General features: G+C 37.5%; 1 protein-coding gene and 1 pseudogene across 1 annotated transcript in view; both read left to right on the top strand.

Moving 5' to 3' along the window:
* The window catches only part of LOC105297207, a 30691-nt gene extending 3911 nt beyond the window's left edge, over positions 1 to 26780 (top strand). The window contains exons 2-5 of the mRNA XM_023535103.1: positions 7145 to 7199; positions 14066 to 14186; positions 18991 to 19457; positions 26240 to 26780. Of these exons, the coding sequence (XP_023390871.1) occupies positions 7145 to 7199; positions 14066 to 14186; positions 18991 to 19457; positions 26240 to 26530 (934 nt within the window). The 3' untranslated portion in view covers positions 26531 to 26780. The remainder of the gene's footprint in view (positions 1 to 7144; positions 7200 to 14065; positions 14187 to 18990; positions 19458 to 26239) is intronic.
* On the top strand, positions 90 to 208 carry LOC111744506 (annotated as a pseudogene).
* Positions 26781 to 27180: the final 400 nt, after the last annotated feature.

Genomic DNA, 27180 nt, shown 5'->3' with positions numbered 1-27180 from the left:
CTTGCCTTGCATTTGACTCCTGCGAGCAAGGCAGATGGGATCTGTCTGGAATTGTAGTCTCTCCAAATAAAGCTAAAAAGAAAATCTGAGTCTACGGCCACGCCACCCTAAACGTGCTTGATCCCATCTGAACTTGAAAGCTAAGCAGGGTCGGTCCTGGTTAGTACTTAGATGGGAGACCATCTAGGAAGACCAGGTACTGTAGGCGTTAAAATAAATAAGTAAACGAAAAGAAAAAGAAAAAGAAAAAATTTGCTTTTCAGAAGAGTGGAGGAACGCGATCCTAGCACTCTCTTGCCTCTGGATACTACACTCACTGGTCTTTCTGCTGAACTCTTCTTCCCTAGAAAGTCAGTTGTTCTGTTATCCACCTTACTTAAAACGGCACTGATTCCACCCCTTCATACAGTGGTAACTTTCTATGCCCTTTCCCTGCTATGTTTTTTTTCTTCATCACTAGTGCTCATCACTATCATTTATTTTACATACTATTGTATATCTATTTATTAACTATCTCTCCACTGAAACGAAAGCTCCCTCAGAAAATAACCCTGTCTTTGCTGTTGCCTGCTGCAACATGAGTACCTAGATCTGTGTCTGGGACACATTTCCTAGACTTTTTATGTGCTGCTATATACTCTATTATATCAAGTAAGAGATGGTTAAGTTGGTAAATAATAATAAATATAATCAAAGTTAGTGACCTTGAAACTTGTGAACTAATTCAGGCATAAATACTGCTCAAAATGCAGAACTTGAATGTTCTGATACTTTAATAGAACATTGACGAAACAAACTACAAGATATGCTCTATTTCACAAAGAAAGGGAGCCCTGGGCACAGCTCTAAAGACCAGAGTTATTGGTTAATCACTTAATACCCAACTCTTCTTGGATTGTTTTTTCCTGGTTAAAAATAAAAAGGTTTTAAATGTTAGGAAAGCTACAGAAGAACAACTGCTATGTACCAAATATTTAATCAAAATCCAACCTTACGAAAATATAGAAATTAATTTTTAATCTGTCATCTATGATATATAATTCTTAATTTTAGGTTCAAAGTTCAGAAATTCAATAAAAACATGTTTTAAATATAGGATATAGAAAATTATGAGAAAACAAGGCATATGTTTTTCTTTCAATTATAAAAATAATTGAGAAGAGATTCTGGAATCATCAAAATTGAATTTTAACTCAAAATAGGCATTCCCTAGATGGAAGATTATCTAGCATCTAAATTTAAAAGAAAAGACTGTGCCATTTAAAACAAAAGTAGTTGGTTTGTTTACTTGATTTATTGTGAGGTTGTAAAAAGAAAAATTTCCCACTACAATTAAATATTTGACACAATTAAACTATATGTAATATGCCCAAAACTCAGAATATGAGTAAGTCCTATGATATTATGTGAAAATCTGAATGAAAGCTTTATCATTTCCAACTAAAAATTTTAGGGTTAACTAAAGTACATTTCAAAGATTAAACTGGAAAAGTTACCGAAGAAAAATCTGTAAGAAAAACATAAAGAAGAAGGATTCAGGCCAACAAGCTATAGTAGCAGAAAGAAAAAAAAAGAAACTATGGTAATTGAAGGAGTATTATAACTGACTCAGTGATGGGCCTATAGAAAAATAAAACTGAATAAGCAAACCAGAAACACATAGTAAACAAAATGATTTCAAATAAGATTTTTTTAAGTACCATTGCAAACAATTGGGTAAAGAATTGTTTAGTTTTAGGATATATAATTGACCATTTTGGGAAAAAAAATTATTTAGAACCTTGCCTTATACAACAACTTCACATCACTTACAGATGATTTGAGTGTGAGACTGTCAAACTGCATACATCAAGTTTCCATGAGTGGCTCGGAAATGTTTCACTCCTAAAAATCAATCCTTTTAAAATTCGACCTGAATTTAACTTAATGTACATATTTCATTAAACTTTATACTATTTTCTAATAAACTTTTTGAAACAAACAAACAAAAATACCTATTTATAACTAGTATCAGAAAACATTGATTGACTAAAGACTAGGCTATCTAGTTTGGCAGCTTTAAAAAAAATCTATGTACATATAACTCTTGGTTGTGAATTTATAATATGCCTTAGTTATACTTTTTTCTAGCGAAGCAGTATCTGGTTTGTAATCTGGAAATAAATATAATGATAATTCATCGATATTTAATACTTTCAGAGACTATACCATCTATGTAAGTTTGAGGATCACTTGACTGAAGAACAGACAGAATGTAGTAAAAAAAAAAAAAAAGGAAAAAAAACAGCAGAAAAACTAGAAGAAAACTTACAAAAGGAAAATCTAGTTTTAAATATAATAAAAATAATAATAGAACAACGGATCATGGATAGTTTTGACAATGTAAATTACAAATAACGTGTATGTAAAAGGAATTGCTAAATAAAGACAACAAAGGCACATTTGTTAAAAACATGACAAAGAGTTAATATACTCAAAATATAAAGAACACGAACTACTGAATAAAACCTTGAGGCAAAGGAAATGTAGAGCTAATTTATATAACAAGGGTAATTACTTGCAAACAAACATTAAGGAGAAATTATCACTTTAGTAATTAAAGAAATTCACATTAAAACAATAATGAGGCAGTGATTTGCCTATTCAATCAACAAAACCTACACGATGTTCTTCAAAGTGACCAAGGAAAAAAGAAACCAGCAATTTCCATCCTTACTGGTGGCACTATCGTCAGCACATATATCCTTTCTGGACTGAAATTTGGTATTATGTTTCAAAAGACATAAAAATATTCATATCCTTTGACCTTGTGATATCCCTTCTATGTATCAGTCCTAAGATAAATAATGCAAAATACAAAAATCGCTATCTCAATTTAAATGTTCCTCAAACTGTTGTATTTGTAATAGTGAGAGAAATGGGGAAAGATAAAGAGAAATGTCCAACAATAAGGAAGAGACACATTTAGTCAAATGAAATACTGGGCAACCATTAAAGGTTACAGTCATGAGGCGGCAAGACAGGAAAATACATTTATGCTAAAGTGTTAGATGACAAAGTACTAAAGAGCAAACTCACCGTATAGCATAAAAGACCAGAAACTTTACTCAAGTCGGAACAGGGGGCTGTTTTCAGAGGACAAGATAATGAGTGACATTTTTTTCAATGTTTCTAAATTTTCTATAATGAGGTTACACTTTTATGGCTATAAATTCGATGAATAAAAGTTATAGTATAAAACTGTAAAAACAGTATAACTCCAATGTAAAAAAATTACTATGGGTTCATGTTTTCTTTCGGATCGCCCTGTTGTGACTCAAGGTCTCTTTTCTTATTCTGCCATTTGTCAGACACACCCAAGTGGAATGATCCACATTTCTCTGCCTTCCTAGTCTCAGAATATGGGCTACCACTGGGGTTCAGCATTTAATCCAGTAGGCCTATAATTACATACATTTAAAACATTAACATATAAACTACATGTTTATGAAAACTAATGATGCACATCCTTAATTTTTTTTAGATAATTAAACAAGTAAAAATGATTCATTGCCATTTTAATTGACTTAGCAACCCTCTAGTACCAATTATGTATTAACTACAGTACTGTACTGAATCTGATATCGCATCTTCTACAGTGCATGTTACAATAAAAACAAAAGACAAGGATCAGTCTCATGTATGAATCACCGTGTTGCTTTAACTGAGAGTTCTCAGCATCCTTTCTATAATGATAAACTCAAGTTCTACATTGTTACCTAGAATATTGTAAGTCATGGCTATAGTGTGGTGGGGTTGAGGAGATGAACTCTTAAATCTTTCTAAGGGTGAAAACGCGTGGCTCTTTTATATAGCTCCTGCCCTATCATAGTATTCCTGAGATCATCAAGATTTAGATCTGTAATTAAAAGAGGAACCTGATTTTCACCTCAGTTACTGATAGATATGGTACATATAATCACAATAAAAAGCCAAGACTTGAAAAATGAGACTTTGCAAGGGATGAGTACACCCGGGCTCCAGTGGATTAATTGGCTCAAAGTAGGCTTTCCACTTTTCCATTTTGTTTTCAGAAGCTGAAAATGTCGTGAAGCATAAACACTTCCATTCTTGCCATGAATCCTCTTTGGAAAGGGAATAAACAAAAAAATAAACGAACCTCTTATTAAAGAAAGAGAAATAGTTTTTTTTTTTTTAAACTGAGAAATTTTCTGGGGAGAGGGTAGGGAACACAGTCCATGAATCTGAGCAAACTCCAATTCATTTTACACCAAAACGCCCTCAACATTGTGAATATAAAATCCCCTGCTCTTAACAAAGATCTTATTTTTTCAATGCTATGCAAATTATTTTAATATGCAACAATTGTGTATACTGTTGTATTTCGGGCCATTGCCTTTAAAAACCCTTATACCTCACAAACCTCTTTTTACTAATTTTGAGTATAAGACTAGAGACATCAACAAAGACCATCTCAGAACTGAGTTTAAAAAAAAAAAAAACAAATTCATCTAACTGTTGCTTCATTCTTTCTAAAGCATATTTAAAACAAAACAACTCCTTGATATAACTACAGCAGCAATGAAAAAAAAAATCGATCTGCAAAATGCAAACACTGCAACCAAAAATACTAGAACCTGTGGTGCTCCCTGTGGTAGGTAATAGAGACTCTGGTTGTAAAAGGAAAACAGGAAGGCATTTGGGAACTATTATCTCGGCTTCTATGACCAAAAAAGAGACTGGTTAAGAGAAAGTAAGGCTGTGTTTCCAAAGAATTGTTACAAAGTCTTTTAGCTTCTATCCCTCCACCATTCCATTACTGTTTATTACAGCTCTGCAGAAACATTAAACTGAGCCTTTAACCCTTGCTTTGAGAGCTAGGGAGAAAATAAAGAGGGATGGCGGTGGGGGGCAGGTGTAAGGTAATGGCCTAATATTGTATCTACTACTCTGACACTCTTCCCCACTAGATTGTCAGGGGTGAGTCTGGAGAGCCTCATCTGCCCCTAAATCTCTTTCAGTGATTTCTAACAGGTTGTTCTGATATGTACTTATCAGTGTTAATATCATGTGACATTTGATTGGCTTGATCCCTGATAAAATTCAAGAGAACTATAACAAAGCAAAAAGGCAGTAGGAAAGATGCCAAGAGGAGACTATGTAGTGCTTTTGCACGCTCCCCTCCCACCACTGGTCCCGGATTTCCTTCAGGCCTCCCTCATGCCCATTTCAGCCATGCTAACAGACACATTTGCTCTGCTGTGAGTATGGAGCTGTAGAACATCAGACATCCAGTTTGCTGCGGACAGCCCAGTCTATATCTGTTGCCCCATTAAGAGCATCTCAATTCACTCTCATAGCATCCTGTTTGGATCTTAAATTAGATGATCACCCTACTGAGCCTCCTCTTAGTGACATATTGCCACTCTTTAATTCTTCTCATATAGCTATGTGGTGAAAATGGCTGAAGACAGAAAATGTCAGAAAAATCTCCCTGGGGAAATTTGAGAGATGTGGTGGAGCTGCCAGTACTCAATTTGTTTCCACAGATGTGTATTTCTCCACATTGGGCAAGTACAAAATCAATGAGTATGCATATTTGTATTAGACAAAAAGCACAGAATTTCCTATCAATTCACTTTCCTTGAGGATATATTTCTGAGACATACTATCTTTCACTTATATCTGGCAGGTACATTCTGTCCTACTAAGATCAACTGGTATTCTCAGCATGTAAATGGTCTACCTTTATTTTTATCACAAATGTAACTCTGCAAATATCAAATGATGTTCCTGATTGATCAAGTACACCAGTGCTGTCCGATGCAGCTAGGTGCAATGACAGAATATTCTATGTCCGTGCTGTTCCTCTATCTGACAGCAACTAGCTACACGTGGCTAATGACCACTTGAAATGGAGCTAGCACAACTAAGTTTATAGTTATATTTACTTTTAATTAATTAATAAGATTTGGTTTCTTCTGGTTAAAAAAAAAAAAAGATATAAAGATCTGTCTTCTGTTTTTTCCCTTGAGTCTTAATGAGAAAGAGCGGTAGATTCCTCATCAAAGCAGATTGTGTCTGCTATGAAACCTCTCAGAACCAGCCATGCATTGGCCAGCACCCCATTCCTGGCAATATGACAAGGACAGTGTTAAGTACAGAAAGAAATTATATTGGCCTCCAGAGAGCGAGGCAGAAGGGCTAGCTGGGACAGCAAAGTCTCTTAAGTTCCTCAGCAAAACAACATGAGGGTTTAATGCCCTTTCTAGCGCCTTTGGAAAAATTCCCATTCATTCTCTGAGAAATGGTTATCCCTGTGAAAAATAGGCCATCATGGCCCATTTTACAGACAGAAATGTGTTCTCATCTACAGGTATGGAAACGGTGTAATGTGTCACTCTGGTAACTCGATAATCCAAAAATAAAAAGTCTTATGCTTAAAATATCTAAAAAAATAATTTATTTCTCCTTTATCTATAAGTAATTCTATGTTCATATAGCCTGTGGATGCAAGCTTTTATCTATCTTTTTCTTACTCCATTATTTTTCTTAATTCTAGTTGGAAAGAACACTACTATTATAAAATCATACTACAACATTTTACGTCTTCTCTTTTAAATATTAAAGACTATTTTAAAAACGTACACAATCAGAAATGGTAACAGGCTTTTAAAAATACATTTATTAAAAGCTGTTAATCATATTTATATTTCTTTTACTTAGTATAGTTTTTTAGTATGAACAACAGTCACTAAATGACTAGTTTGATATACCCCTGAAAAGGCACTATCATTTTTTAAATGCCTTGAAATAAAATATTATTCAAAATGAGGCCATTCAGAAGATGCATATTTTTTAAAATTTCTCATAGAAACTAACCATCTGTACAATAATCCATTGTCTGTTCTACCGAGGTGATTTATTAAGGATAATGAAGCATATGATTTAATAGCTGCCGAAAATCCTTTTTCAAGTAGGATGGGTATAAATAATACAAAAAGATGGTCCAATAATAGCCAAATCCTAACCTAAGAACTATTCTATATGCCAGGTCACAGGAAATTAGATGAGTTCAATTAACTGTAGAGTATGTGAAGTGTGGCTAGACAGCTAAGGCTCTAACTACCCTCTCTTATTCTAGTAGTGATGATGATGATGATGATGATGATGATGACGATGATGATTTAGTAAAACCTGTATGCTCCACTATCATGGTGTAATTTGAGTAGCATTTTTCCACATGATAACACAAAGCTGTCCAATTGGAAATGAACATTTTGCTAGCTAGCACAAATTTTCCAAAATCTTAAAAATCCAGGTATCTATTTATCAGTGCAAATTGTCCTTAACAGTGTTTTGCTCGCCCTTATATTTTCGTAATGCCTTGTATTTAGCAGAGTTTTAATGTATGGAACTTTAAAGAATTAATAAATAAGTGGGAGAACAAGTGAGCGAGTGAATAAAATGAAGTCTCTAAAATCCTTGCAGAGGAAAAAAAAAAAAAAAAACTGCCGTTCTATATCCCTGTGAGACCTAGTACTAACATTTACCATCACTTAGACTTTTGAGTTTTGATGGCCAATTGTCAAGAGGTTATTTCCTTTGGTGGCAAAGGTTTCCTTAGGCCAGCTTCTTATAAAGCATGGGAGGAAAACCCTGCAAAATCATACACACTGTTTAAATGAAAAGTGTTCAAACATTAGCTCTTATTTGCAAACTGACACACTCCTCTCCTGGCTATCTCTGTTAATATTCAAGTCTTTACAAGGCCTTATGAAATCAGGGAGGCAAATTTCTGATGACAGGAAATACAAGCCGTTATATACGCCAGCTGTTTGGCATGAAAAGATTGCCTGGCTGTGCCTTACAGACATGGCACGGTCATTCATTGATAAGCTGACACAGCCAGTCCTGTCCCCATGCCACCTAGCCAGTTCATCTAAAATCAGATTAGATGTTACAAATCCTAGTGTTCAAGTAATACTGGGCTGCAGAAAATTTTCATGGCTCAACATAAACAAGGGGCCTATGTGTGAGACATATGTCACCTTCCAAAAAATGTATGCTTCACCAGGCGCATTCACCACCAGCATATTTCCACACTGCAGGGCTTAACACTCTTGTTCTTGTGAGCCTGGCTTGCCAAAACTGAGATCAATTTTATGAGATACCATTAGTCTCTGTTAGGGCAGTCATTTGAATAACAACAGATTGGCAAGTATAAAACTAAGGCACCTGTTGTACATTTGGCAGCCTGGATGAGGCCTCTTAAAACGAAAACAAATACGAGCTATAATCATGCCAGGCAATGGCTTTTGGTTCAGTAATGACCATGTGTCAGAATTAAGTGCATCTGGGAATTCCTACCACAGCCAGATGTAAAGGCAGATTTGTCTTGTCTGGTGGCATATGAGTAGATATTCACAGTATACTCAGATTTGGCTTTGCCTTGGTTTGGTAGGGAACTAGGTAAGTGGAACTTAGCTCAAATAAAATAAAATAAATTACTGAGGACCACTGACAATATTACCGTATAATGTAGAGTTAAATATTAAACATATGGGTTATAAAATTTGAGCCATAAACTAATTTACCTTTGATTTTTCTGAGTACGCTGATTCGTTCTTGAACAAATCAACAACATGCCAATATTGCTACTACACTGATCCAGGCCATGGGGTTATGGGAAGAAGACATGGTCTTGGCTTCGAGGACTTTGTAATGAAATCAGACAATAAATAAGCAATCACGATGCATTATGATAGAAGCTATATGTGGAATGTATTCAGGGATCTTGTAGTGCATAATAGGAGGCCAAGCTTAGGAGAATGGGAAGTTTTCCTGGAAGTCAGCTAAGGTATGTGACCTGAAGGAAGATGTGAGTCAGGCAAAAATGGAAGAGGAAAGGACTTTCCACATGAAAGGAGAGAAAGCATGTTCAAAATTAAAGATGGAAAGCTCAAAGCACCTGGGAAACTGTAAATACTTTAGTATGGCTGGAATGTATATGTGCTGGGGGTGTGGACAGAGGGGAGGGGAAAATGCATATGAGAACAGTAAGGTGGCAAAAGACAAGGAAAGAGGAAGAACATCATGGGCCAGATGACTTTTGCTGATTTGTTCAAGCTTTATATAGAGGGAATGGAGAGTCATTAGAATATTTAAAAGACAGCGATGATCAGACTTGAGTTTCCTAAAGATCTTGCTAGCCGCAAAGCAGAGAAATGACTATAGTGAGTTCCCAACTAAACACAGAGGCTGCAAACCAGGCAGAAAATGAATTATGGGGGCCTTGCCAAAAGACGCCACCTAACATATTAAAAGGCAGTGAATAATTTTATTGAAAGAAAATTAATACTTATTTTGGTATACTTGAAATAACAAGAGGTTGTTTAGAGAAAACAGATCTTAAATAATAAATTTAAAATCGAAATTTAAATTATGTATTTCCTATTTTTGGTAAAAATACATAGAATTCAAGTTGAGTCTGGATAACAGTAAAAATCAGATGCAAATAAACTTAGGCGATCATTTCTTAAAGTAGAAATGAATATGCATAACATATTCAATTGAATATGCATAACGAGTTATTAAACTTGTCATTCTTAATTTATAACTATTATCATCAAAAACCATTTATTTAGACCCAACTGTGGAAGAATCCTCAATACACATTACCCAAAGAAGGGAGTACACCCTGTTCCCGGCTTCTTGGAGGTTCTGTTTATAGGTTAACTCACAGGAAAATATGGCTAAAAAGGATGGTATATGCATGTGAGAAGCAATCTAGAAACCTGAGCAAAGAAGATGTAACTATTGACATACTATATGAGCCATAAAACACCAAGGTATTTTCCACATAACTTTATTTTATGTACCATGTCTGATTTAAAACTTTAGGGTGTCTCGTTGGAGGAAAAATAATTTTCCAAATCATCACGCAAATGTAACATCTTGTATTGTATTATTTATAAAACCATAATTAATTAGAAATAGGTCTCTGAGCCTTATAAAAAAAGAAAAAAGCTAAACCTTTATAAAATATGTTAAATGGGAAAAAAAAGCTTACCAAATCATCCGTTATTGATAACAAAATTAACAGGTGAGCAATGAAAATAGAGCATTTTAGAAGATATTATAATTGAAAAATTTTCCCAGATAAAATTGTATGTGGCAGGCTGCCAATAAATAGAATGCATACATATCAGCCCTTGGCATAATTTCATTTCTTTGATGGGAGGCTCTTTTTCAGATATCCCTGCTGGTTCAACATTTCTCTTTGTAAAAATACCTTTGATTCCTTATCTGTTGGGCAGCCTTTGTGTGTTTAAAAACTATTCTTGGTGGGAATAGTTCATTTAACCACTTATGCTCCAGCACAGACCCCAGAGCTCAGGCAATCTTGTCACTGGCCTGAAATCACATAATTTTAGAGCTAGAAGGCAACTGCTGCAAAGAGATCATGTAGTCTAAACTGCTTTAAAAAAAAAAAAAAAAAAATCAGTGCCTCCAGTCCCAAACTGAGCAAGGAAAAGAAAAGATTCTTCAGAAATGGTAGGCAGCAACCTACATAATATTTAAGATTCTTCCTGAACTTGGGTATAGAACACATGTCATCAGGTATACTTGCCTAGTATACGTGAAATAATTCAAAAACAAATACTATGCCAGATAAAAGAGTATAGTGAAGCGTTAAGTGTGGAGTAGATAAAAGTTGAGATTACTAGACTTAAAATCTTGGCTTTAAGTTCCATCTTTATTATACGTACTGTGAAATATTGGGAAAATTACTTCACCTCTCTATGAACCAACTTCTTCTTGAATAAACTGGTGATAATAAAAACATCTGACGTACAGAGTTACTTTCGAGATTAAACATGACAATGAAGGTAAAGCACTATGCCAAATGCCTGGCATAGTAAGTGCTCAGTAAATTTTGGCAACTATCACTATTAAGACTTTACACATCAGTCACTGCTACTGAACTTCTAATATCAAGAAGATTAAAGGAAATGTGTTTTTTACCTAACTCAGCATCCCGAGCATCATCAGAAATTTCAAATGAATAATTATTCCTCACAATTATGATTTCAATTAACTTCAACTCATACTAAATTCAAAGAAAAGGGCATTGCATTAGAGCTGAGAATTAAAATATGAGAGAATAATTAGGAAGATTTCAATGAACACAAGTTAAGAAAGATGGTAAGGAAAGAAAGGAGATTCCAGGAACAGTACTGGTGGAACTAGAGGTACCCGAGGGCAGAGTTCTCCCTGAAGACAGTGGCTCTGATATTGAAGGTGGACAGAGTACCTGGGGCTATGGAGAGAGAACAAGTTTTAAGATTAGATTGCAAAGCAATCTGACCATTGTGCTGAGGATTTAGCACCCGAGTGTGCAGACTTAAGGTTTACGTTTCAGAAAGCAAACGTTTTTAAGAAGAGAAAAGAGAAATCACAAAGACCACATACGAATCTAGTCATGGTGTGCTGAGCATCTAAACAACTTGGTAACAGGGTAGAGATGGAAAGGAAGTGATAAAGTTATGAGATTACAGGAATAAAATCTACAGAATTGGAGTGAATGAAAGAAAAGGAGATAAAAGATGACACCAAAGTTTCTAGTACAGAAATAAATCAGATGATGAGATACTGAAAAAAAAGTAGATACTAGTACGGGTAAAAGATAATATTTAGGTTTACAAAATGCAGAGTTTGAGATACAGGCGAGCCATCTATTTCTCAACCATCTAATGAGGAGATACAAAATTCAGGTCTGGAACTCCACAGAGAAGCTAGGAAATTTAGTCTGAGGGTTACTTATGCAGAAATTATTTATTCTATGAGAAGTGTATAGGAATATCTCAGTCAACAATATAGACAGTGACCTGAAGCGGGCCATAAATAAAAAAAGACAATAAGAGTTTAGGATGGAGATAAAGACATAGAGGTCCAAACATCAAAGGAAGAGGAAACAATGTTGATGAGGAAATTGAGGGTCAAAGAAGGAACTCTAAGAGAACAGCTTCTATCTATGGGATATTTGCAATGGCTGATGTGCCCCCCACCCCCAAATTATTCCTCTAGGAAAATATTATAATTCCCTCCTTCTCCCACCCCCAGGGGAAAAAGTAAAAATTATTACTTGACCAGTAACGGGATTTAGAATATTTAAGAGATTTCCAACAGAGTACTATTGTTCCCAATTAGCCAAATAATCATGACAGATCCATTTAAAATAAGATATAACACCATGTATCTAAAAATCACACTGAACTATTTCAACCAGAAATATTCAAAACTGGTAGCCCTCTTAAGAGGTTCCCTCTTAAAATCCTTTAATAACATTTCAATTAAGTTACTATTATGAGTAGTTTGAATATGTTTTCACAGGGAGGTCAGGGTCTGCTTGTGCAGTTAAGAAACCATTAGTGCATGCTCAGTATGTCTCTTTAGTTGAGGTGGAGCAATAAGAAGAGGGGTAGGGTAAAAAATTATTTTAAACACTGAAAACAAATGTCTTTTTGACCTATAATAGGACATTGGATCATCATGAGATGTGTCTAGTCTAATTTTTCCCTGTGAAATTGTACTGGAGTAGCGTAGGGAGAGACAGAAGGCAGTAAATTCCTATCCTCCATCAATACATTTGACCTCGGAGCAAACCCCACAACTGGCTACAGACATCCACCATCCATCATTGCTCTTGAAACCCGATCTTACAGGAAAGGACAGCTGCACTAGGCAAAGAGCTAAGGAGCTTTCTAAGATGCACTACCATTAAAGAGAGAAAAAAAGCAATTCTTTGGGTTCAGTATTTTAATTAACTGCTTTTCTAAACATTTCTTTTCCCAGACTGCACTCCACATCGAATATCATCAGGAATCTATCAATACATTTTTTGACTTTCAAGCAAAATGCTCTTTTCACACATTCTAGGTAAAATCATTTCTAGCTTTCGCTTTAAAAGCATCTGAGATAAATAGTGCACTATGGCATACTGATGTGTGCAGATTTCAAAAACATAACTGGAAGGAAGAGGCAGATCCAGCACCTGTAGTAATTACAGCATGTACACAATAGAGTACAAAGAGGGAAAATGTACGCAAAACACATTAGACAAGTCTAAATCTTCAAATCAGGTAGCAATAATTTATAGCAGGTAGCTAAAGATAGCAGAACTACATCACAGAAACTAGTGTTATTAAATATAGCATGTTCATTATATCACTTCTACATCCAGAATTTTTTTATTTAAAATAAAAAAGAAGACAAAGTCGTATTATCTTATTGGATCTTCATCACAATTATGATTATTCTCTCCATTTTACAGATGGTGAAGCTGAGCCCCTGAAATGTTATATAACTTCTCCCAAGATTCCACAGGTAATAAGTGACTAAGCTAAGGCATAAATTTAGTTACATCTTCTTCCTGCGTCAAATTTACGTTCTTTTCACTGTAGAAAGAAAGAAAGAAAGAAAGAGAGAGAGAGAGAGAGAGAGAGAAAGAAAGAAAGAAGGAAGGAAGGTTGATCAAGATTTTGCAATCTTTAGTATTATCATTATACACGTTATATATCTGCATCATTAAATAAGATTAAATGATAACTGTTTATAGAATCAGCACTAATACAAATCTTTTAGTTAACGAAAGGAGTCTGTTTACTGAAGCTTGTTACTTGTGACCCAGTGATTACAGATAACCATTTTATATATTTGAATGTACAATTTCTCCTTATCTCAAAGCAGTACTGAGACGTGCTATTTTCTAAATGCAATTCACAGATCTCAATTTAGTTAACTACTGCTACATTAAAGAATATAGCTTGAGGGCTGCTTAAAAAAAGATAATTAAGAATTTATAAATTCAATCACTCTCATGAAATTGACAGAGTTAAGATATTTAAATCCAGTAAACAGCAATGTGGTAAAGGTCACGACACTCCTGACATAGTTATCTGAATGTCAAAGTTAAAGAGTGTTTCTGGTCAGTGAATTCAAAGAACTGGGAAAAAGCCTCGCCCCAGATGGCTGCTTTTGCTCTTGTATTTTGTTATAAAAGCTGAAGGAGCAAAGAGGAGTCTGCCACCTGAGAGCGGCCACTTGCGAAGGAAGGCATGGCGGGATTGCTGCAGGTGGGGAGCGAGGAACATCTAAGTTATCTCAATACGATCTGGATACTGGTACACCTGACCTGCAGGATATAGATAGAATCGGTTTTCAAATTGTCATTTCTTTCATTTAATGTACTAATCTATTACACATAGGGATTTGACTTTGGGGCCAGCAGAGGTTGAAAAGCCAAAAAAAGTTGGCTTTGTTGTTGTTGTTGCCGGTAATTTTATTAAAGCTATAGAGCAACTGACAAGGGCAAGTACTGATATAATCCCATTAAATATACATCAGCATCAAATAGAAAATAATGGTCAGAAAGACAGTGAATGAATTATTTTAAGAGGAAGGAGGCAGAACATTGCAGGCATTATTTTAGTCAATTTTTCCCCAATGGCGAGATGCCTTGAAAAGTGTGGCAGTGTATATGGGCATAATACTTAAATGTCTTTCATGTCTAAGTCTTAAAAAATATTTTGTAAATAAAATTTTAAGAGAAAAAAGTGCAAACTGTTGATTACATCCAAGCATATGGGTAATTCATTTAAGGGGCAATGAGGGGCATAGGCCTTGAATCTAGTTTTGTGAAATACGTCCTCTAAGAATTCTATTTCATTAATGCCTCAGTCTAGCACCACTGTCACGACTTTATTATTTAGGTTACGTTAGGTCTGAGACTGCCAGAGCACACAGCATTTGCTCTTTGCCCTCCCCAAGACTTATGACGCAAAGAAAATGCTGAACTTTTACATCTGAGGTAATAATTTCATATAATGAACAATCAGTAAGCACAAGCCACATATTCTTTTAGCTATCTTTCTTAAGGGCTTAATTGTGGAGAGCTGAAACACATTTAAAAAAAAAAAAAAAAGAGGAGATTGGGGGATTTGGACACTTCAATTGTCAAGCCAAGCGTGACATTTTAATAAGTGTTACCAAATACTAATTAGAAGCAAATGCGATTACCCATATAGAAAACACATCTGCAAACAAACCTATCTTTTGGTAGAAATGTCGCTGTGCTATGAAATTACAGAAGCTTAAACAAGTAATATTTGTTGGAATGAAATTTACTGACAAATCCCTTCTAAGCAATCTTCTTCCACATTATCAGATTTCTTCAGTTGATGTGTTACATACGAATCTTCAATCTTGTAGTTCACAGAAATCACAACTCAACTCCTCTCTTTGCTCCTTCTTGGCAAATCATTGACAATATAAAAAGAAATGTTTTTAAACACTGACTTTGCTTAAGGCTTCAAGTTGCCTTTGTGCCATCACAAGTAAGTAGCTTTCCTAAAACATTTTTTCAAAGAAACCAAACAGTACAAAGAAAAGCTACTCAGAGTAAATCTAGCTTGAAATATAATTCATTTACTCACACTAAACTTTTCAACCAAAAATACTGGCCCGTTAAGAAAATTTAAAAAAATAATAATAATACATTATTTGAATACTCTGGAAAAGAGAATAATTATAACTTTATATTTAGCACTGCATGTATCTGTGCTTATAGTATGAATCCTAAAACTATATTTTGTGGCCACAAAGCTGAATACACTACATCAAAGGTAAAGTTTATTATCAAGATTCCCAGAAACTTTTGGGAATTAAAAAGGCATCTATGACCAAAGGTTAAATATATAGCTTTAAAGACATGAGCCTAAAAGTTTGATGCTCTCAGGATCATAAATTAGAGCATACACATACCTCAAATCTCAAACTTCCCACAAATACACACTGAATCTAAAGAAGGGTAGTTTTAAAGCAAAATCACATTAAGAAAGCCACCTCTCCTGAAATGGCATTTTTCACATGTGGTCGTGTTAATGAATTCTTATTTATCCATAGAATCCTTTTAAAAATAGAATTGTTCAGTGGCTTGATAAATCAAGTTTGGTCTGAAGGAAATCCAATATGCAAATACTTTAAGTGTGCTGTTTTACAAATAGTCATCCTTGTCAGTTTGAAAAACTGAAAATCAACAAAAGAACAGTGTAAGTATACTTGACCTTATTGCCTAATGTCTATCAAGACTGCCATGGCTGGTCGATTTCAAATTTGTGAAACTGACACTTAAAAATGTATAGTGCATCTTTAGTCCAGGTCCCTCAGGTGCTGACTAAACTGTAGTCACAGCCTCAGATTCTCCTTCCATACCAACTTGCACAGCACTTACAAAGCTAGCTTAATCACACCATCAATCTATGACTATATTTTCCTTAAAGTAATTCCGCTTCATTTATCTTTCAACCCTACATTATGCAAATAACATTCTTTATCAGTTCAATAAAGAAAAGTTATTAATGTTCCTACTTGTTTATCCTTGACATACACTGAGAAACGGTGATTACATATGGATTTGCACAAACAGCTCTTCTATGTTTCATGCTCTATATGAAAAATCATCCTTACACTTCTATAGTTTCAGAAAAGTTCTAAATAACATTCTTAAAAAACACTACATTCAATGTCTTTGACTAACATCGGAGCATGAGTTAATAGGTTAAAAAAGACAAAACAAAAACTTAGGGGACTGCCTACTTGAATTTTTCTTTAATGTCTCTCTAGGAAGGGTTTACATATGCCATACAAGGGTATCTCCTGGATATAAGAACAGTTATACAGGCCCCTAGTGGCTTAGCAAATAGCAGCAGATGAGGGGATTCCGATTCTTAGTTCTGGACTTTGAGATATGCTGGCTTTAAATGAATGTCAATCTTAAAAGACAAATCAAATCATTGCATTTAATACATTAAGCAGTTTTACTTTCATGGTTATCTATGAAATACATACATATTAAAGCAGATAATGGCATTTCGTTACTTTAATAACTACAACTGCACTGGTCCAAGAAGAATTTGTGTTATATAACCTCTACGAAAAATATTTAATTCATCCACCTCTTTACATGTCATCACAAAAGTAATATATAGTACTCATACATATATATATATTAAAATATATTTGAGAGATATTTTGCCTCTTTGAATCTCATTCCTATCATACTATTATTACTGAGGGCTTTAAGAATAAATTATTTCTATATAAAGTGCTCATTCTTTAAAATGAAGTATAGATACAAACTGAATGCCATTTTTATAGTAGTAGAAGTCTAAATGTATTTCCCAACAACAGCCAGTGATAAAACTCACACTGGAGTGTACCTATTTTAAAAGATCTATAATTAATAACACCCTTTAATCCTCATCCCCTTGCTGTCTTTCTTTTACAAAAGAAAATTCCAGGCAGGCACATTTACAGCTTTTAGCAGTTTTTAACTGGACACAATCTGACAGCTGAATTCATGAAACTGACCAGCTTGTCAATTTCACACTTTGAAAGTACAATAATAGCTGATAACATGAGGGTGAATTTAAGAAATCTGTCACAGAATTGCTAGCTCCATTGAAAAGCAAAATACCAGTACATAATAGTGGGAGGTGGGAAGTAAGAAAATTTCTATTGTCCATTTAGGATGTCCGTTTCAAGAATTTGGACATCAAGCATTGAAAATTTATCATTTCATTATTACATCAAAAAAATAATATCTATCTGTGGCATATAACAGACTGTTTTCAAAGTAAGTATAATATTTACTAAGCATTATCGTGGATATTATATTATCAACGGAACATAAGCTTTAAGTTGTTATCATCTAAATATTCCTTTAAATCAGAATATTTCAAGTCGGTACAACACTCTGGTTTTACTTAAGTTGAATGGTGGGTGTGTACTCTTAGAAACAGATATAATAGCCAACATGTTCAGAAGTATCAATGGTAGGACCAACTCCCCATATGTGTGCTACAGGATGGTTGGGAAGAACACACGAAAGGTAAAGGTCCACGTCTGTAGATCTGGAAGTCCAACAGCAAATCGATCTCAAGTCACAAGCAGTTATCAGTGTCTGAGAGGCTCGAAATGTGTGCGTTACGCTCGGAGTCCCGGGCACTATGTCCCGGGCATGTAAAAGCGGGGGCGGGGGAGGGGGAGAAACTTTAAGAGAAAATACAGGGGGAGCGATCCCTCGGGAATCCTCCTGGATGCATAGGGCACAAATTGTAGACTGGTCTGGGAAATCACTAAGAATTTTAGAAAACAGAGGAGACATTTGGCAAGTAGAGTACTGGGAGGCGAGCTGGAAACAATACAAGTGGATTGTGATAGTCCGGGTTTTGGAGAATGGAACTACTATTCGAAATCCTGGTACACCCAATTAATGAAAGCCAAGTTCACTCTTAGTGCTCAAGATTTTTTGTTTAAGTATACGAAAACTGACTTCATTTGTAAATGCTTCTAAGTGAAAATCAATCTCTTAGATAAACAATGCAAGTTTTCTACATGACTATAAAACAGTTAAGATAAATCTATAGAAAAACAAAGACCCTTTGGATTTGCCCGTGGCTTTCTTTTTAAATTGTTTCCTACAACTGGGACTTTTCATTATAAATTCTGTGTTCCCTCCCATAAGGAATAGTGTGTAAGCACAGCAGATTCCCCTAGCAGAACTACGAGCTTTGATTCGGCCATGGAAAGGTCTCCAAAACAATCCCCCTCCTCTATTGCAGCCGCGTAGACTTTGATTCTTGCTATTTCTCCTTCTCCCCACTAGTTCAGAGGAAGGAAAGAAAGAAATTTAAAAAAAAAAAAAAAATCGCCCCCTCACCGTAACCAGCCCTCCTTAAAACAGTAATCATTGCCTCTTTAAAAAGAAGGCAGCGGCAGAATCCCTGGGTAGGGTCGGTTTGTCCCAGCTTCCCACCATTTCCCCAATACTACGTCCGCAGCAGGAGGAGGAGAGAGCGGGGGTCGCACAAATATACACACTCAAACACTCTTATTCTCTAAAATTGCCACTTTCCCTGGTCTGAGGTTTAAAGCGAGAGGCGAACCGTGCAGGGGAGGACCTCTGCCCAAGGCGGTTCAGAAGAGCAAACTGTGCGCTTCGGTGCCGGGGCGCTGGGCTCGCGGACGCGAGAGTGTGCAGCTCCAGCCGGGAGGCGCGGGCTACCGAAGCCAGGCTCGGGGCAAGCCCCGGGCGTAGAGAGGAGAGGACGCAGGGGGGCGGACCGGGTCAGCTCGGGGGACTTACCTGGTCATGTTGGCTCCGGCCAGCCGCTGCCACCGCCTCCCGCGCCGCCACCAGCACTTTCCTCCAGCGCCTTCGCGTCCCGCCACGGCCGCCCAGCCCGCGCCTGCCCAAGCCACCGCCTCCGGGCGGCCAATTTAATCCCGCGGAGCTGCGGCCGACGCCGCGGGAGCCCCCCTCGTCGCTGCCGCCGCCCGGCCCTCGTGCGGCCAGCCCAGTCCAGAGCGAGGAAGTGAAGGAGAGTCAGCGAGTGAGTCCAAAAACCCGAAATCCAGCATCCAAAGGAGCGCGTCCCCCCGCCCTCCCTCCACCCCTACTCCCTTCTTCTCCTCCTCCTCCGCCCCCTCCGCCTCCTCTTCCCGGGCCGTCCTCCTGGCCCTTCTGAGCCCGCGGCTTCCGCGGCGGTTTCTTCCCCTCTCGCTCCTCCTGCTTGCCCAGCGCTCGCTTCCCCGGCTGCCGCCGCCGCTGTGTGTCTCCTCTCCCTCTTCCTGCTCTTCCTCCTCCTCCCGCGCCTCGCTGCTCCACCGCTCGCGGCTGGGGGGTCCGGGGCCGCGTCTCCTCTCCTCCCTCCGCCTCTCTTGTTTCTCCTTCCTGCTGCTGCTTTTAAAGAGAATTCTTTGGCCGCAAATAGCAAGTCGGCTGTCCCCCTCAGCGCCTCCCTCCCCTTCTCTTCTTCCCCCCAAAAGTGAAGTGCACGCAAGAGGTAACCAGAAACTGAGGCCGGCGGGGGGCGAGGAGGAGAGGCGGGGAGAGGGGGCGAGGCGACGCCTCCAGACCGACCCGAGCGGAGTCAAGGCCGGGAGGTGGGATGGCGAGTCCAGCCCAGTCTTTGGACCTGGCGTGAACCTGGTGATTATGGTTGGAGGCGAGGTGGTTTGGTGGGGAAATTAAAAGAAAAAGCTTAGAAAGTGATCGGAAAAGCTTCTCTCTTTGTTTCCTTGTCTGGGTGATTTCAAAAATCCTCGTAACATGCCAGGGATCCCATAGAATCGCGGTGCCCGGCACTGGGGGGGTTGTGTGTGCGCGCTGCCTGCGCAAGAGTGTGAGTGTGGGTGCGCCCGTGCTCGGGGAGAGCCAGGCCCGCTGCGCCCGCTGGCAAATCCCTGAGTCTGGACCACTGACCCACTGAAAGGGCCGGAGAGCTGGATGAAGGAGGGGCAGGAGGCAGGAGAGCTGGGCAAAGGAGGCGCAACACACACACACACACACACACACACACACACACACACACACACACACACACACACTCTCTCTCTCTCTCTCTCTCTCTCTCTCTCTCTCTCTCTCTCTCTCAGGAGGGGGCGGGGTGACGTCACTCTCCAGCATCCATACACCAGGGCAGAAAAGACCCTCTTTAACAAATTCACTCATCTCCTTAGAGATGCACACTCAGGCGCTTTCTGCTCTTCGTCCTGGCGCACAGGAGGAAAAAATGCTGGTTGCGCCCCATTCGAAGCTGTAATAATATAAGGAGCGCGCGTTGATGAGACACAGTTTGTGTCCGCCCCAGTTCACCTTGGCAGCCTCATTCGGGTATGCTTGTAGGATCCACCTTGGAGTCAGAGAGTAAGAAAGAGAAGTGTGGAATCAATCTTAGTATAATACTCTTGCTTTGCTTCCATGCCACTTGCTCTTCTGATGTTAGAAATTCAGTGCTACCCCGTTTCTCTGAAGGACACCATTGAAACCCTCTCTCTAGACATGCACCCAGTCGTTGGGCTACACATGCTTCATCCACAGAACCTTTTATTCACAGAACACACTGTGTGGATTGTTAGCTAAGAGGTGAATTTTAACCTTCACTCCTGGGATCCAGCACGTGGAAAAAGTCAGCAGCTGAAAGCCACCTTTGGCAATTAATTGGCCTACCAAAATTTTATTATACACTTGTTCAGAAAGGTTAAATAAAGTAAAGATGGGGCCTCCAGCCACCTCCCTTGCTCATTCTGTGTTCAGGCCAGGACATACACGCAATACTTATTCCTGCAGATTGAAGGCTGTCTCTGAAAGAGCAAAGGTAAGCAGACTGCCTTAGATTCAGCCTAATGATCCGGCATCCTGACTGTTGTCTCAAGCTGCCCATTTGTTTCCACCATCTGCATGCTGTGCTCCTGAAAGGCACTGAAGGATTGTTCAGTAATCCTCTGCCCGCTGTGTGCTCCAAAAAGTCACATATTTTGAAAAGAGTCTTGCTAAATGAAGTTTTAGTTTTCCAGCAATTTGAGGAGAGGCAGAGAGGATCATCTTGGCATGACTCTTCCTTATTCTTTTTTTTTTAATGGCTAGCCTCAGTAAAAATCAAAAAGAAATCCATTCTTGTGCAAGCTTCCAGTTCCAGGTTTGCCCTCCAATCTTTCTGATGACATAAGGAACTGAAAGGCTGAGCAGGTATGATGGACACCTGCCTTCTGTGTCCTAGTGATGGATCCAGCAATCTGAGCCTCCACATAGGTGATTCTCACTCAAGGTGCAACTTTGATGTGGCTTCCTCATTGCCATGTCCTCCTCCACAAACAGGTGATTTTGTCTTGCTCTTGCAAAGTTGGATACTAGGGGAATCAACAAAAGTCTTTAAAACTCGAATATTCCTTTGCTGTTATCTTTGGTGAAGAGACCCACATTCCTCTGCCTCGTTTAAAAATATCTGACCAGATCTAACTTTATTTAAGAAGATCTCAGCTGGGACATCTGACTGCAATCTGGGAGCACAGTCAAGGAACAATTAACGTGCCCCCACTGTTAACAAGTTAAACTAGCTCGAGAACTTAGTGATCATCATTACCAAGGTGAGCAAGAAGCAGGTAGAAAAGGGACTCTGAAATCGGAGGAGAAAGAGGACAGTACAAATAAATGATGTAAACCCAGTTTTCCTAACACTCTAAGGTCCTAGATGTTCCTGCCCCACTATGAGCAAACATCTGGGAGAAAGAAGTACTTGGAGGGAGGAGATGAATAGAGAGTTTCAGCTATTGTTATACAAAAGAGACAGCCAGCATTATTCAGGGTGATGCTGCCAAGGAAGAGGAGACAAGGAGACAGCAAATAGAGGAATCAAGCTTTCTCTGCACATCTGAGTAGTGAAACTGTAGCCCAATTTATAATAAGTATACTAATTCAGAGCAGGTTTATAGCAAAACAAAACCCTGTAGCATCCAATATAACCTCTGGGATAGTTTACATTTGGAGATTTGAAGTCAGGGAACATCAGAGGTAGGCTGGCCATCTGTTGAAACCACTTCATTTTACAGGTGAGAAAACTGAGTTCCTGAGAATTTAAGGTGACCCAAAATTTGGTGACAGAAGCAGTACAAAAACCCAGATATCATGACCCAATGTCCCTTTCCCTGTAACCATCTCCCAGTTCTGGATCAAAGAAGCCGTATTTTTTTGATTTATCGATGAACAATAAATATAAGCTATTTTAAAACTATAAATGCTTACATGAAAGAAAATGAAGAAATGGGACTAGACATTTTCTTAGTTTCTTTCCAGCTCTTACATCTTATGATGAATAGCACGCAGGAGCTTTGCTACAGCACAACACCCTCTAGTGCATAATTCAGCATATGATGAGTATGAGTCTATTTTGGACCCCATCCAAGAGAGTTAGTTCCTAGAAGTACTCAGAGGATTTTATTCTCATCAATCATAAAGTATCCTAAAAAGAAAACTAAAAATAATCATAATGACAATAATAGTAATCATTTGTTATACTTGTATTATATACTAAACATGCTATCTCACTGTTTCCAAAAGGCACCTTTTGTGGATCAGGAATCTAGTGGATCATGAACAATATTTCAAGCAAAAGAAATGAAAGCAGGAAAGCAAAGCATAAAGTGTGTTATATGTACTAAGTTTTGTTTTGTAAAACTTATGTTTCGATCATGTGGCTAGTGATTAAAAGGAAAAGTTTCAAAGCCATTGCCTTGCCTCCAATCTTAACAGCTGCTCTGCTAATTAAATATTATAAGCCCCATTATGTAAGTGAGGAAACAGGAAGAGAGAGGGTAAGTTATTTTGCCAAGCTGACATAGCTAGTAAGTGGCCAAACTAGTATTTTGAACCTATATCTATTCGACTTCAAATCTTGTGTTTTTACTTCTATTCTGATTATAACTTGTTAACCAAGGAATTGAATCACTGTTACTGATCATATTTTCTTTGTGAGAGCTTCAGTGGTTTGTGTTAAATTCTGTTAGAATGGAGAAACACAACATAGGTTCAAATGACATATTCTGAAGACAGTTTCATGGCATTGAAATGAATATCTGAGACCTTGTCCTACAGGTGCTAGTTGTGTCTAATATGCTTCATTAATTTGCAGCTAAATGCATAACAGAGTAATAAATAATTCTCAAATAACTTAAATATTAATCTCTATACATGTTAAAATGTTTCCTTGAGAGAATTTTTCAAATTTTATTCATATAGCATTTCTCAATAGATTACTGCTTGTCTCAAACATAGAACTGGCACATGACAAAGATATATATAAAACACAGTCCCTAAACTAAACAATATTTTAATTCATTTGGGGACACAAGATATACATATATAAAGTAATCAGACTACACTATAATTTCACCTAAATCATGAAAAAGAAAGGAAGAGAGTAACTCAGGTGCCATGCTAATTTTTGATTCATACAGTCCTTTGTATTCTACCAGCAACATGGTAAGTTTAGGTGCTGTTTTTCCCATTCTTCAGACTAGAAAGCTCAAACTCAGAATTAGGAGGTGATTGAAATGAGTGTCTAAATCCTGATCTTTCTGATTTCACTACCCAAACTCTCTTCACAAACAAGTGTGCTTCCAAGAGACCAAAAGGTGTTACAGATTTCGAAACATGATATGCAAACATTCACACTTTTCTCCATTTGAAATAAACACACTTTCTTTTTCTGCAGGGCAGCATTTCTTGTTGCTGTCAGGTAGCACTGTTCTCTTAAAAGAAAGAAATCCACATCTTTCTCTAAAGAAAGGCCTCAAAAAGCCACGCTCTCTACCCTGATTCTGTTCAGTTCTGCTGCTGCATCTCACCCTCACCTACAGTGTGTAGAGGACGTTATGGTACGATGCTATTTTCCATTGGCTCTGCTACTGGAGATTACAGCATGCGACTGTGACAAATGGATATTCCCATTAAATTCTTTAGTAGAGTGGGACATTCCATTAACCATTGGCACTATCCCAACCCAAGTGAAACACTGGGTCATTTCTTTTCTTAGGAACAAAAAGTAAAGGGAAAAAAGAAAGGATATACTCTAATTACCTTTCCTATTTTTTTTTTGTTGAATGCATTATGATAGCTATATATTACAATTATTTATAATTAATATATGACAAGCTGTCAGCTAAAATTTAACAGGTGATTTGTCAAGAAATCCTATTAATTCATACATTAAACCGTGGAATTTCAATACTTCCTAACAATAAAAGTGAATTTTGGTTTTGTTGTGTTCAAATATTCAGAGGCCACCTATTTATATATTCGCAGCATCTCTTAAAAATACGATTCATAACAGAAGTGGGTACTTTGTTAGTAATATAACAAAAAGAATTTTTTTTGGTCACTTTAACCTTTAAATGCTAATGTTTTCACTGAAGAAATTAATTGCCTAGTGTTTATTTTTTAAGTTTTAAACTTTTATGATTTTTAATACATTTTTCAAATGATGTCTTTGGTAGTAAAGGCAAAACTGAATGGAGAGGAAAGTAATTATAGTTACTTATATGCCATTTAGCCTTTGTATTTCACACTAGAGAATTTAGAAATGAATGAAAATTTTAAAATATAAGAAAAGATAAGTCACCAGAAGCTTGTAATTAATCACCTAATAGAGGGGAAATCTATGGAGACCAAGAATTGATGAAGCATGCTCCATTTCGCTGAATGGCACAAGAACAGGGCACATGATGGAAATGAGTCACAGATATTTCTTGGGAGGGAGAGCAAGGATCTAAAAGAGAAAAAGATTGGTTCCAATATCTATAGAAAGTCAATGTCATGGGACATAACCAGAAATAAAATTAAATTTTAAACTACTATTTTATGATTGGTTCCATGGCCAACCAAAGTTTGCACAGTAGCCCCCCTCTTATCCATGAGGATATGTCCCAAGAACCCTAGTTGATATCCTAAAACCATAGATAGTACCAAATCCTACATAGACTATGTTTTTTTTTTTCCTATACATACATATTTTTTCACTTAAAGGAAGCACTTCATGGCTTCTCTTTGGCATACTACAACTCTTGCCAGCATTACTACTCTTGTGCTTTGGGGCTGTTATTAAGTAATCTGGAGGTTACTTTGAACACAGGCATTGCTATACTGCTGCAGTTGATATGATAAGCAAGACAGCTAGTAAGAGACTAACAAGGGAGCGTATACAGAATGGATACGCTAGACAAAGGGATGATTCACATCCTGGGCAGGTCAGAGCAAGAAGATACAAGATTTCATCACGCTACTCAGATTGGTGTACAACTTAAAACTTATGAATTGTTTATTCTGGAATTTTCATTTTTATATTTTCAGACCACAGTTGACTGGTAACTGAAACCACAAAAAGCAAAACCGTGGATCGGTGTCCGGGGGCGGGGGGGGGGGGGGTGGGCGGAGTACTACTGTACCATTTAAGAGAATAATAGTAAAATAGTAAATCAGCATTTGTTTAAAATTTCATTTGCACAAGGCCAACTTATCTTTCAAGACTAGAGCAAGCCGTTGTTAATGATTTGCAATCAACTACTGTAGAGGGTGCTGAATCTCCTTAATGAAAGAATGTGCTTCAGGATTCAATGGTTAGGAAGAGAGAAAAGAAGAAAATACAAGTAAAACCTAAAGCACAGCAGTTTTTCAAAGCTAATAAGATTTCTATGTCCACCAAGTTCAGTTTTCACATTTTTAGTAATAAAGCGATACAGAGTCATAAAATTATTTTTAAAGGGTCGTTCAAATAGGGTTTCATTCAGAAACGAAAGACCACAAGTTGATTTCCATGTAACAGAGTATATCTCTTCACAGGCTGAGGACTGTAAACGACCAGTGACAAATCAGCCCTTGTATCCTGGACCAGGATCTAAGCTACAACATCTCGCCTTGCTTCCCAGAGGCAGCAGTGTCTCCGAGTGTAGCTGTGGATGCTTCTGTGTGCATTCAGAAGCAGGTTTCCAAACAGTGAACTCAACAAAGACACCAAGACTACCATTTCTCAGCCCCTTTTCAAACCTTTCTCTATCTTTGTCTTATAGTTCTATACTTATCTTATATTTCAATTATGCCACTAAAAAGTTTCTACCGAGTGAACATACTTAGTGTAATGTTCTCTCTTCAGCTGTTTGAGAGCAGTTTTGTGTCTGACTAGAGCCAAAGTTCTTATCGTAGTTCTTTAAGCATTATACGTACTTCATGAATATTTGAGGAAGGAAGGGAAGGATGCAGATAGGAAGAGAGAAAGAGGAAATTAATTGGTTGTCAATCGCCCCTTTTATGAGAAATATCATTTTCTTTAAAAAGCTTCCTGCAGTCTCTTATGTAGAATAAATCTGCTCTGCCTCTGGTCTCACATTCTTTTTTTTTCCTTCTTATATTCTTACTCTTTGTATTTTTATTGAACCCTGTTAAGCTCTGAGCATCTCCATACTCTTTATATCACTGTCAGCAGGCACAGAACCTGGACTATAAACATATCCCAAAAGATTTCTGATGAATGACACAATGTATGATAACATGGGCTTAGATACCTCTGTGGCTGGTCAGACGTCACCTTAATATTTCCCCTTATTGGGCCTGTACTGAAAGGTACAGTGACCCTGAGTTTGGTCAGAGTTAGGCTTCCCTAATTAAAATACAACAATATGTCACAAATGAGAAATAATAATAAAATCCAAGAGAGAGTAGATGGATTAGTAGTTCCACAGAATTCTTAATGAGAGTAATTACAAACTTCTGTGTTTTCCTACAAG

The sequence above is a fragment of the Pteropus vampyrus genome, unplaced genomic scaffold (assembly GCF_000151845.1).
Source record: "Pteropus vampyrus isolate Shadow unplaced genomic scaffold, Pvam_2.0 Scaffold136, whole genome shotgun sequence".
Lineage (NCBI taxonomy): Eukaryota > Metazoa > Chordata > Mammalia > Chiroptera > Pteropodidae > Pteropus > Pteropus vampyrus.
This window is presented reverse-complemented; position numbering and strand designations above follow the sequence as displayed.